Genomic DNA, 11,618 nt, shown 5'->3' with positions numbered 1-11,618 from the left:
AAAACCTATGAAATTTTAACAGCATCTTCCTCTCATCAAGCTCTACAACTTTCATAACTAGCACAAACACCAATTCCAAGCCTAACTAGGGCAATCGACTAAAAACATCCATAAATCCCTAAAACTTTCAATTATACAAACCACCCTAACGAAATCGAATTTAGCCGAAACCTTTTGAGGGATTACTCACCTAGATGAGGGCTACAAGTTGAGCCAAAAATCACGACCTATGGTGGCCGGAAGACGGAGCTCCGGCGAAAAACCTTTTCCGGCAGTCGAACCTTTCGGGGTTGACTGCTCCTTCACGGCGGCGTTCCGCACGCGTACACCGGTCCAGGATGAGAGAGGAAGAGGCAAGGGTCCGAACGGGGCCAGTTTGGCGGTCGGTGGTGGCCGGACGGCGGTGGTGAAGTTTCCGGGTGGAGGGAGAAGAAAATCGGGTGGGAGGAGAGAAAACGGGAGAGAGAGGGAGAAGAGAAAAAAGGTTTTGGGCCTCACACCCCAAACCGGTCCACACCACTTATAACCCAAACTTCCAAAATAAAAACACCCCGAAAAATAATACCCGAATAAAAATTACCTTTTACTAGCTAAAATTTACCATTTTTACCGTCGTCGTATTTTCCTCATACGAATAATCCTCCGCACATAATCGTCCCCGAAACCCCTCTAGGGACCAATTAAACTATTTACTCATGATCGAAACGGTAAAATTCTTATTATAATCACGCTAGTAAATAAGGTAAAAATATAAGGGTCGGGATGTGACACTTCTTGCTCCTTGGTTGTTCAAAATGTAGGTTTCTACATTGTTTTAGCTGGGTCTAGGTTTTACCTTACGTTGCTCATTTGCCTCTAAGTCTTCCCTTGGTGATTGTAAATCTTAGAGCAAGAGCAAGAGCAAAAACTCTTTTCATAAACCCATTGGCATTCTGCATATCATGAGTGATGGTAGTGCAGCAACCCTAGAAGTACTCAAGAACGATCAATTGATCAAGGAGAGCTGAGTTCTAGAGAGTCAGTTAAAGGCGTTAGCTGAGGTCTGAAGAATCCCTCTCATTATGATAGCTGAGTTCTGGGTTGAGTATTCTGAGAAGTGTTCAAGAAGAATCAGTTAAAGGCGTTAGCTGAGTTCTGAGTTGAAACTTCTTCTTATACCTTCATATGTAAACACTTGAGAGACAAGAGAGGTATGTCTAGACTAGTAGATAGACTAGGCAGGATAGCAAGTCGTTGTTGTATCCCTAGAACTATAATCTTGTGAGGAGTGAGGTGAGTCACTCAGAGACAGGAGAGATAGATCTAGACTAGTGGGTAGACTAGGCAGGATTGCAAATCGTCGTTGTATCCCTAGACTATAATCTTATAAGAAGTGAGTTTTACATAGTGGAAATGTTTGTCACTCAAGAGTTAGGGGCATGCAGTTTTTCTCCCTGGTGCAGGGTTTCTGCGAATAAAAAAGGTATTGGTGTTATTTCTTTCACTTTCCAGTACTTGTTCTTTTATTTATTACTACGTCTCCCTGTTATCAGGATAGCTAAATGTTTGCTATCCTTGTGAACGGAATTGGACGAAAAAGTAATAAAGGCCTATTCACCCCCCTTCTAGGACCTTCAAGATATTGATGAAAAACTGTTGGGAGGAAATATCAGATGATGGGAAGGTAATAGGTATCGAGTATTTTGTAGTTCCTGAAATAGTTGAGAATGCAACAGAAATGAAGAGCGTGTTCTACCTCGACATATTCATGATGGCCATCAGTTCCGATGGTAAGGAGCGAACGATCACTGAATTTAAGTATCTAGCCAAATCAGTAGGTTTTGTTGAAACAAGATCTTCCCACTTCCTCATGGGAGCTATGTTATTGAGTTTCTTAAGGGTTGAAGCGTGTGATTGATCGTTGGATAATTTAGTAATAGAAAAGACATTATTGTTGATCTATATATCTCATTCCTTTTGAATCTTTGATCCATTTCTGTGTGGCTTTGGTCTTATATTTTAAGTCTGCTCGCTCTTTGATTTGGTTCTTTTGAGAACGATTTGGTTCTTTTCATATTTGTACGTTTTGTGAGAGTTTGGCTGTTGAGGCCTGCCAACCGTTCTTTCCATTGTTAGTTTGTACCAGTGTTTGTATGACTGCATGTATCTACCAAAAATAAATATGATCACTGTTTTTTCTTTGCAGAATTTTCCTAAATTCAAATAAAGGACAACTTATATATGGAGCTTTTTTTAGCCTTGCAACATATAGAAATTGATCAAGTGCATCCATCTAAATGACTGTCTCTTGGTAGTCCGAACTAAGGAAAGAAACGTAAATAAGTGATATGATATTGAAAAACAAACGAATTGCCAAGTACCTTGTGTGGTAACGGGTGAAGTTAGGATGGAACCTCATGTGAGTCATGTCTAACGTTTGAGTCTCAACTCTCACCAATTAATTATGTAATACAATTGAGCAGGTCCCTCTTGCTACTAATGTTTCGATGGAGGACACTCTTATTTGGATGCCTTCGTCTACATGAGATTTGACTGCAAAGCATGCTTACCAATTTTTACGGCATCCATCTCCCTCCATGCCTTGGGGTAAGTCCTTATGGTCTAGATTTATTATGCCTAGAATGTCTCCACATGCTTGGAAGGTTTTGAAAGGGAGAGTAATTTGTGATGAGCTTATACAACGTCGAGGAGTGGCTTGGGTTTCAAGATGTGAGCTTTGTGGTGCATGTACAGAGTCCCTGCAACATATTTTCTTGCATTGTCCCTTTACAGTTGCTATATGTTCTTATTTCTTATCTCTTTTTGATTTGGGGGTTACTCCTCATACAATTGTGGATTTATTTCACAAAGGTCTGAGTATGGGACGTAGCTCACAGCTTAAGGAGCTTTGGTTGATCTGTTTTACTTCGATTTTATGGTTTCTATGGCATGCGAGGAATAAGACCAGATTTCACGGTAAGTCGTTCTTTGTGGCTTCAATTTGTCATCTCATTTTGGGGCACATTAGAGCGGCTAGTCGGCTTGCAAATGGTCCAATGCATAATTCAGTTCAGGATTTACGGATAATAAAGAGTTTTGGTGCAGAGTGTCGATTGGGAAGAGCTCCAAGAGTTATTGAGGTTGTTTGGCATCCTCCAGTCATTGGGTGGGTGAAGATTAATTCGGATGGAGCTTGGAAGCATGCAAAGGGTGTTGGAGGTTTTGGTGCTATTTTTCGTGACTTTAAAGGTCATGTTCTTGGTGCTTTTTCTTCCAACATTGACATTTCTAGTTCAGTAGCAGCAGAGGTGATGACAGTTATAGTTGCTATTGAGCTTGCTTGGGTACGAGACTGGAAGCACATTTGGTTAGAGGTTGACTCATCACTTGTGTTAGACTATCTACAGTCTCCTTTGCTTGTACCTTGACATCTACGTGTTCGTTGGCTTAATTGTTTACGTTACATATCGAAGATGACCTTTCCATCTTCTCATATTTTTCGTGAAGGGAATAAGGTTGCAGATGCTCTGGCTAATCACGGTACGTCATTAACACAGCTGTTTTGGTGGGATTCATCTCCTCCTTTTATTTTGTCATATTGTAGTAGTGACCTTATGGGTCTTCCCCAATTTCGGTTTTTATAGTTTTGTTTCGTGTTATTTTGTTATGAGAGGTTTTGGTCTAATCCCCCTCTCTTGATGTTTTTTTCTCTTTTTTAATACATAAGAGTGTTAAGGGGTCATTCCTCTCTCACTCATCTTTCAGACCAAAAAAAAAAAATTTAGTGACCGTCAAGTTTGAGGTCTTTAGGCCAGTACTCCTGTTGCGGGGGAAATCTGACTTCATTTGCTGGGAGATCTCTCTCATGAATAGAATACTACAGTGTTTATTCTATTCATAAATGACATAAACCATGATTTCTTTGACTACAACTCACCAAACCCTATTTAAACTAATGTTTAGACACAAGTAAATTAAAAGGATTTACTGCTCTCATCATAACCATTTATTCCTTCTCTTAGAGGTTCCAATCTGACTATGCATGAGATCACTTGAATTGTTATCAACTCCAGTCTTCATACTTGCAGAACCATGTGCAAAGTTCAACACAGATGAAGATGGTATAGGAGAAAGTCTGGGTGAGCTGGATTCTTGTATTGCACGAATCGGACTGACTGCTTCAATCTGTTCTTCTGTGGGCAAGTCACATCCATAAATGAGATTGGATGAACTTTTTGAAGGAGGAATAGGTGGAGGGTTTTTCCACTTGGGAAGAGGAGCAACAAGAAGTGTCTGAAGTAAAGGCTCATTTTCAAATACAGCCTGGAACAATCTTCCTTTCTTAGGCAGTGGTCTGACCCTAACAATATTATCAATCAAAACATCAGCGAGATCAGTTTTCTTTGAGTTCGATGAAGACATTGTAGCCACCGGAATGGACTCATCACATTCTTGAACAGCAGCATTCTTGGGAAATCCTGAGTTACTTGAATCAACAGCAAAGTTGCGTATAGTGGGATATGAACTAGTTTTGGATATAACATCTGGTTCTTTAACTGCTGAGAATTCTGAGGCGTTTTGCAGAATCTGATTATTTTCATTGTTGAAATCAGAGAATATAGGGCTTGTTTCATTTTCAGCTGGTATGGGCAAGAACATTTTGAGTAGGTTTTGCAACTGGTCTTTCGCTTCATCTCTTTCTCGACAAGCTGCCTTCAAGAGATGAAACAACTGCTTTGTAATCTCCTCATTTTTGCTTATCTCGTGGCTCGCCCTTATTTTCGCTGATTCTAGTTCATAATTGATGGAGAAAAGCTTGTATTTCAGCTCATCAACAGTCTGCAGTCACAATTAATCAAATGCCATAAACAAGTAGTTCAAACAAAGACAAAACAGCTCCTCTGAAATAGAATGAACATCATAGTTCAATGGCTGAAAATATCATTCACTACAAATGTTTATTCAAGGAATTAATCTAGAGAATTTAGTTCCCACCATTTCTTTTGTAATAAAAAAAGAAGCTTTTCTGTTTGGTACCTGCATATATAATTAGAAGAAGAGCAAGCAACATATAAGTATTTTGATTTTACATATGAGACCTACTTTGTCTTGTCACCACCTTCAGGGGATAAACAAGTACAGAAGAGTTTCAATAGCCACTTTCAGCATTGTCATATTTATCTATATGGTAAAATTATTTTGCAAACACAAGAAAATGAGAACTTTCAGAACCATCTGTAATCATCACTATGCAATCATATATAGGATATGGGGATTCCAATCATACAAATTGAGTTATAAAGTAGATGAAATCTCAGAATTGAAGAAATCACTCACCTCTTGATCACTCCAAATGTAAACCATTTTCTCTCTATCAATCTCTCTGTAATTACAAAGCAAAAGAGATGTGGAACAACAAGGACTAGCCGACTTTTAAATTGAAGACGAGGTGCCCAGTGCTACAATTTAGCAAGCTTCGATTTCCACAGACGTAATCTTAAATGGTGGGAGGAGTATATATAAGGTATGATTGAAACCTTCTTAAAATTACTGGCAGGATTGTTATACTGACGTCCACATATTTAGGTCACAAATTAATTCGCCCATGAATAGTGGGATTTGGTCTCTAGTTTTCATATTTCTGTCAATGTCTCAATCTAATGGTTGCTACAGGTATGATTAATTAGTAATTGCACACGGTTAGACAGAGACATACTAAAATAGGCATAGCTAATGAACTCTTCTTCTTTTTTTTTTAATCGAAAGTACACGGTTTCCTCAAATGCTTTATAGACCCGAAAACTAATAGCTAATGAACCTTGATTAGTGGGTTTAGTGGTTTTGAAATACCATTAGATCAAATTTTTGGTAACAGTATGCCTTATTGAATGTATGCCCACTATGAATATCAGTATATCAAGTTCCAAAACATAAATTTGATACATCAAATATGATATCCGACTCGACATACGCACAAGACGTTTTGACGCCGTTAGTCGACTTGTATGACATGTGTTATAGTTTTACAGGTAAAACAGTCTCTTTATTCACTCTCACACTCTAGTGAAGAGCATTAAAATCAATTTAATTTACCCTTGACTATCAATATAATGGCATGCACACTAACGGTATCAGTTACGTCGCGTATGTATATTAAGTCATACATCAAATTTGATGTACTAAAATATATATTTTGAAACTTGATGTACAAATATTCATAGTGGACCTTACTTGACGTACTATTCATGAATTTTTCCCATGACGAAATAAGGAATAGCATATCCCATCATGCCATACTATGATTTGCAAGTCCTTCCTAGTAAATTTGAGAATTTAATATGAGATATGCGATCGATGTATGGGGTATTTTCCTGACTCTACACAAAACTATGTCTAAAACTCTATATGTATCCCATCGGTTATTTTTGTTGCTGTTGCTGAATCACCAATACACTAGCTTTACTGTGCGAGTCGGTGGAGGATAGCAGGTCTCCGATAATCCCTAACTCTGGGAACTCACACCATTGTTCCAGTCCTGAAGTCTGGGGACTCTTCACCTTGTGTCGTCTCCCAACAATGAACATGTCGTATTCATCTTCATCCAACAATGACCTTAGTTTTGTCGTCGTTTGCGCTGCGTCTTCCACCACCACCTCCACATAACTCACGTACCTGTTCCCACTACTCATGTCCATATTCCTCAACATCTCCCTCTCTTGTAGCCTCTCCCATTTGGCTTTGTCCAGCTTGACTCCGTTGTTGTCTTCCTCCTTGTATTCAACTGAATCAAGTAAATGTATCACCGTGAGGCTTATGCAAGAGTCCTTGGCCATGCGTCTAGCGAAGACGAGTGCTTCCCTGTCGTCGTTTCCTCCCAAGAAAATCATTGCCACTCGAAATGTCTCTGATATCGTTGCGGTTGCGGCCTCTATGCTTTGAATGCGTCCGCGGTTCACAAGAATACCAACCGAACACGGCGCTGTTTCAAGCACGCTCATGTTCACTTCTCGGATTTTCTCGTTCTCTGATTCAATTGTAGTATTTGAGCCAAGGATTGACCACTTTCGATGGAAGGGGAGGATTATAAGGGATGTGAGCTTGTCAAGGGCGAGGGTGCAGATGTCGTCGTGCATGTACTGCGCCGGAGTAATAGATGTGAACACGTTCACGTTCACTGCTCCGGCGTTGTCTCTTTGGAAGTGATCAAATGAGAGGATCACATTTTCCGACGAGGTGAAGTTGGAGACAGTTCTTTTTTGTTTGTTGTGAGAAATGAAGATCGGAGTGGTCCGGCCGACTAGCTCGATGAGGTGGAGGACGTACACAGAAATTGGGCTCTCTTGTGTCGGACACACGGCATCGATGAGGTTAATGATCGCCGGAGTGTTGTCGCATCTAGTGACACATGCTAGAATTCGAAGCTCGGAATTTGGTTTGCAATTCGAGATGTTTCTTTTCTCATAGCCTGTGTACTTCCTTTTAGGATCGTACAATCGTTTTACCAAGGGTGGAATGAAGATTGCATTAATAACCACGCCACAAAGTAGAGCATTATACATTGATAAAGTTATAACCTGCACATATATCCTAAATCTTTAATATTGTAGAACAATATCGATCAAATATATGATAATAATGAATCACATTTTAGAGAACCATTTAGAACCCACCTGATTTGTCAGCTTATAAAGTAAGTTCTATATGATTTTTTTAAAATATGATTCCCCTAACATTGCTCCGAAGATATTATATATGTAACCAAATAATCTAAAGGTAAATGTTAAACACTAGCGAGAGTATATACGTACCCAAGTGTCTCGAGCCAAAGAGTAGACAGCCATCTCAAGAACGCCTTGACTGCTCAATATGAGAGAAAGTGCCAGTGCATCACTCACAGGCATCTTGCAACACAAGGCAGGCACCAAAGATGCCAGAAATTTGCTGAGAAATACTGTAACGATGATAACTCCAGTTGCGACAACTACCCAATGGTGAGCCCGAGGCACTTCTGGCAGTAGTGTAACCCTCATCATGCATGTTATTACAAACACCGGCATGAACACCGAGTTGGTGATAAAGTCAAGCTTCTTTACCAGTGTAGATCCCAACGGCGGTCCGCTAGGCACTGCCAAACCTAGGATAAAAGGTCCGGCCGTAACAGTCATACCACACCAGTGTGTAATCACCCCGGAGAACAAAAATGCTATCATGATGCACATTACATAGCTGTTCTTCACCACTCTTCCCTTAGGGGTTTGTCTAATCATCCAAAACATAATTGGGCGACCGACGTAGAAAACAATCAAAACAAATGCCACTAATATGCCTAAGTTGAGCGCACCTGTTAACAAATCATAGTCCATGCTTTTAGCAGCGGATCCGATGAGGACGACGAACACATAAAGTAGGTCACTGATGAGTACAGAAGATAATCCAAGTCGGCCAAGTTCCGAGTTTAAAATCTTAAGCTGATTAAGGAGAGAAACAATGACTGGAAGCGTAGTCGAGCACTGGATAGCTGTAGCAAATAAAAGCTGAACAGCTTGTCCGTTCCCTAATGGCCAGTTACGGTGAAAGTAAAGAACAGCTCCCATGCCAACCATCATAGGAACAAGAAAATTTGAAACACCAACATACACGGCCTTTCTTCCAGTTTTGCAGATTAGGCTCAAATCGATTTGGACTCCGATTAAGAATAAGAAGAGCGTATATCCAAGCAAAGCTATTAGATTGAGTATTTCTTGATTGGTGAAGGTAAACATGGGATTTTGCATATCTTTTTTTTCGGTAATTCTGTGAAATCCTACATCACCTAGGAGTATTCCAGCCTGCAGAAGCAGAAGGAACAATGTACAGTACATCAATATATACAGTCAATAACCAAAACAAAATTGTGTCACTAAATTATATGAAAGTTAAAGAATTGACAGAAAATGACACTAAAAAAAATAATTAAGAGGGCATTCTTATTTATTAGAACATTATGCATGCATGTAGGTGCGTTTATCACCTTCTCAACTATTGATGCAAGTACGTACCACAATTTGAGCGATAAAGCCAGAGAGGCCAAACATCTTGAGAAAGAAATACGAGAACTGCGTGAGGATGTACATGAAAGTCATTTCTAATTCCAGCAATGGCATTGAACGATTTGGAAGTGGAAAAGAGTGCTTCCCAAATTGAGCTGTCATATTTAGGACTGTATGCTCAGATCTATTCCATAAGCCAACCGAATTAACGCGAGGTGGAAAATTTACACATAATTCACTTGCAGGAATCTCGGTAGTGAATGTTCCGAACACATTGTGCGACATGATCGAATCAATTTGTTCATCCACCAGAAGTAATTAGTGTCGTTTGGATCCAAATTAAGTTGTCTAAGTTACATATGCTTAATAATTTGTAGAGGTACAAAGCGATTTATACCATGTTTTGCCGATGTTGTTATAACCGTACCAGCGTAATTAGCAAGAAAATTAACTAACCAACCATAATTGCTAGCAATTCCTATGAATTGAAGTCGTTTGGCCTGTGGTTGTTATTGGGAGAGTTGAAACAGTTCAAGTTTGACCTGACCAAAAAGAATACTACTAGCTCATTGATCTTTGACTCGAATTGAATAATCAAACTTGAAAAGAAGCTTCCATCTTAACAAAAGAGCTATAGTTTTTTTTTCTTTAAACACAAGACCACATTTGTTACATTACTTTGCTTAGGTTTCTTCGTTAATTTTAAATTGAATTCATGGATCAACTCGACAGTAAACCAACACCATTAGTTTGTACATTAATCTTCTCGAGGAATTTCCAACTGTATATTGTTCAAGGCATCATCATAAACAAAATTATTTGGGCAAGCATTTCAACATAGGCTTATGTAGCGAAAAATAAAATTTCTAAAAAACCAGTCTAAAGTCTAAACAGAGGATAACATCACGAAACCTAGGGTTTCGTCCTAGCGGATGCTCTCCTCCTTGGGGAAGAGGGTTGATCGTGATGTTTTGAGGAAGATGGCGGCAGCGGAGAGTAATCTCAACGTTGATCTTTGAGAAAAGCAGCTTGCTGAGGTGATATGATCCAAGAAGCAATGTGCCCCAATCTGCTAGCCATGATCTTTAAAAATAATTTTGAATAGAAAGTAAGCAAGTGCAATGTGACTAAATTGGACGATAGCAATTGAGGCTAGAGTTAATCGCTTATAGTTGTAATCTCATGTTTAGATGTTGTGATTGTTTTGTAATTACATTTTATTAAATGAATTTTCTATTTGTTTAATCAAAACAATATTAAGATAAATAGCAAAAGAACCAATCTCACGTGTCACGTTTGTCTTTGAAAATACATCATGATGGTCAGTCCATTCAAACACTATAAGTCAAGCCTCATATGTCAATCTTTCTAATGTCATTTTCACTAGAATTATACCCGCGCCTTGGCGCGGTGTATACATTTACGGTGTGTTTGGATGTAGGTGAATTCCTGAGAATTTAATCAAACATAAGGAATTCCAAATTTCTTAGAACGGTTTCCCTCGTTTGGATACTTATCCCGTGGAATTAGCAATTTTCACCGGAAAATAATCTTAAAATTTATGAGCTTAAATTCCCGACTTGAATTCCTCACAAAATAAGCGTCATTTGTCAATTCCCTTAACTAAAGTTAGTCTGAATACAAATTCTTGTCATTTTAAAACTTTACATCATGAAATCCAAACAATGGAATTCTTAATTAATATGATTTAAATTCATGGAATTGTAATTCTCATGATTTTGAAATTTCTATGGACACATCATGAAATTTAAACAATGAAATTCTCAATTAATAGGATTTAAATTCATGGAATTGTAATTCCCATGACTTTAAAATTTCTATGGACATTAAAATTACTTTATCTAAAAATAACGTTATGAAGCTAGTCAATGGGTTAATTGATTGATAGAAATGTTTATGATATGTACTTCATAGAATGTTATACATGCAAATTATACCCAGCTGTTATACTGATTATATATCTAGGGTTAATGACAATATTGTGGTTTCTTAAAAATAACAGGAGCAAAAGGGTTACTAACCCGCGTCTTGGCGTAGTGTAGTATCCACATTATGCATATTCCGCATATGTATAAAAGCTATCACAAAATTCATGAAATTGTAATTCCCATAATTTTAAAATTTCTATGGACATTAAAATTACTTTATCCAAAACAACGTTATAAAGCTGGTCAATGGGGTAATTGATTGATAGAAATGTTTCTGATATGTACTTCATAGAATATTATTAATACAAATTATACACAGCTGTTATACTGATTATATATCTAAGGTTAATGACAATATTGTGGTTTCTTAAAAATAACAGAGGCAAAATGGTTAGTATACCCGCCTTTTGACGCGGTGTAATATCCACATTATGCATATTCTACATATGTATAAGAGCTATCATAAAAATAACTTCTATACAATAAAACATCTAATCTTGTATTCTACCCAAAATATAAATGCTCTAATTATTTTGATTTGTAAGATTCAGGATGTAGAAGAAAAGTCAAAAATGGAGGGCAAAAAAATCTTTACCGAGAGAGAGCCTATCTAAAAATATCTAAATTACATGTTTCAGAAAAAACAAAAAACAAAAAAAAA

The 11,618-nt window shown here is 38.1% G+C and overlaps 2 protein-coding genes across 2 annotated transcripts; one reads left to right on the top strand and one right to left on the bottom strand.

The window, feature by feature from the left end:
* The first annotated feature begins 3,035 nt into the window (after positions 1 to 3,035).
* Positions 3,036 to 3,407, top strand: LOC101296594 (putative ribonuclease H protein At1g65750-like). The gene has a single exon (XM_004305174.1). It carries the CDS (start codon positions 3,036 to 3,038, stop codon positions 3,405 to 3,407), a length of 372 nt encoding a protein of 123 aa, XP_004305222.1.
* Positions 3,408 to 3,975: 568 nt separating this feature from the next.
* LOC101296312 (cation/H(+) antiporter 4-like) lies at positions 3,976 to 9,293 on the bottom strand. The gene is made up of 4 exons (XM_004305173.1): positions 9,018 to 9,293; positions 7,788 to 8,807; positions 6,426 to 7,553; positions 3,976 to 4,818 (listed from the first exon to the last, which is right to left on the bottom strand). The coding sequence occupies exons 1-4, from the start codon at positions 9,291 to 9,293 to the stop codon at positions 3,976 to 3,978; spliced, it is 3,267 nt and encodes a 1,088-aa protein (XP_004305221.1).
* Between the last annotated feature and the right edge of the window lie 2,325 nt (positions 9,294 to 11,618).

Source organism: Fragaria vesca, linkage group LG6 (genome assembly GCF_000184155.1).
Source record: "Fragaria vesca subsp. vesca linkage group LG6, FraVesHawaii_1.0, whole genome shotgun sequence".
NCBI lineage: Eukaryota > Viridiplantae > Streptophyta > Magnoliopsida > Rosales > Rosaceae > Fragaria > Fragaria vesca.
Note: the sequence above shows the minus strand (reverse complement) of the source record. Positions and strands in the feature narration are given on the sequence as shown.

What these genes read in the sequence shown, in the direction of transcription:
- LOC101296594 (XM_004305174.1), top strand. Translation starts at nt 3,036, where the DNA reads ATGCATAATTCAGTTCAGGATTTACGGATAATAAAGAGTTTTGGTGCA.
- LOC101296312 (XM_004305173.1), bottom strand. Translation starts at nt 9,293, where the DNA reads ATGTCGCACAATGTGTTCGGAACATTCACTACCGAGATTCCTGCAAGT. An exon ending in GCTTTATCGCTCAAATTGTG is followed by an intron (nt 8,808 to 9,017) that starts GTACGTACTTGC and finishes CTGCTTCTGCAG; the next exon opens with GCTGGAATACTCCTAGGTGA. An exon ending in ACAGTAAAGCTAGTGTATTG is followed by an intron (nt 4,819 to 6,425) that starts GTGATTCAGCAA and finishes TTGTGACTGCAG; the next exon opens with ACTGTTGATGAGCTGAAATA.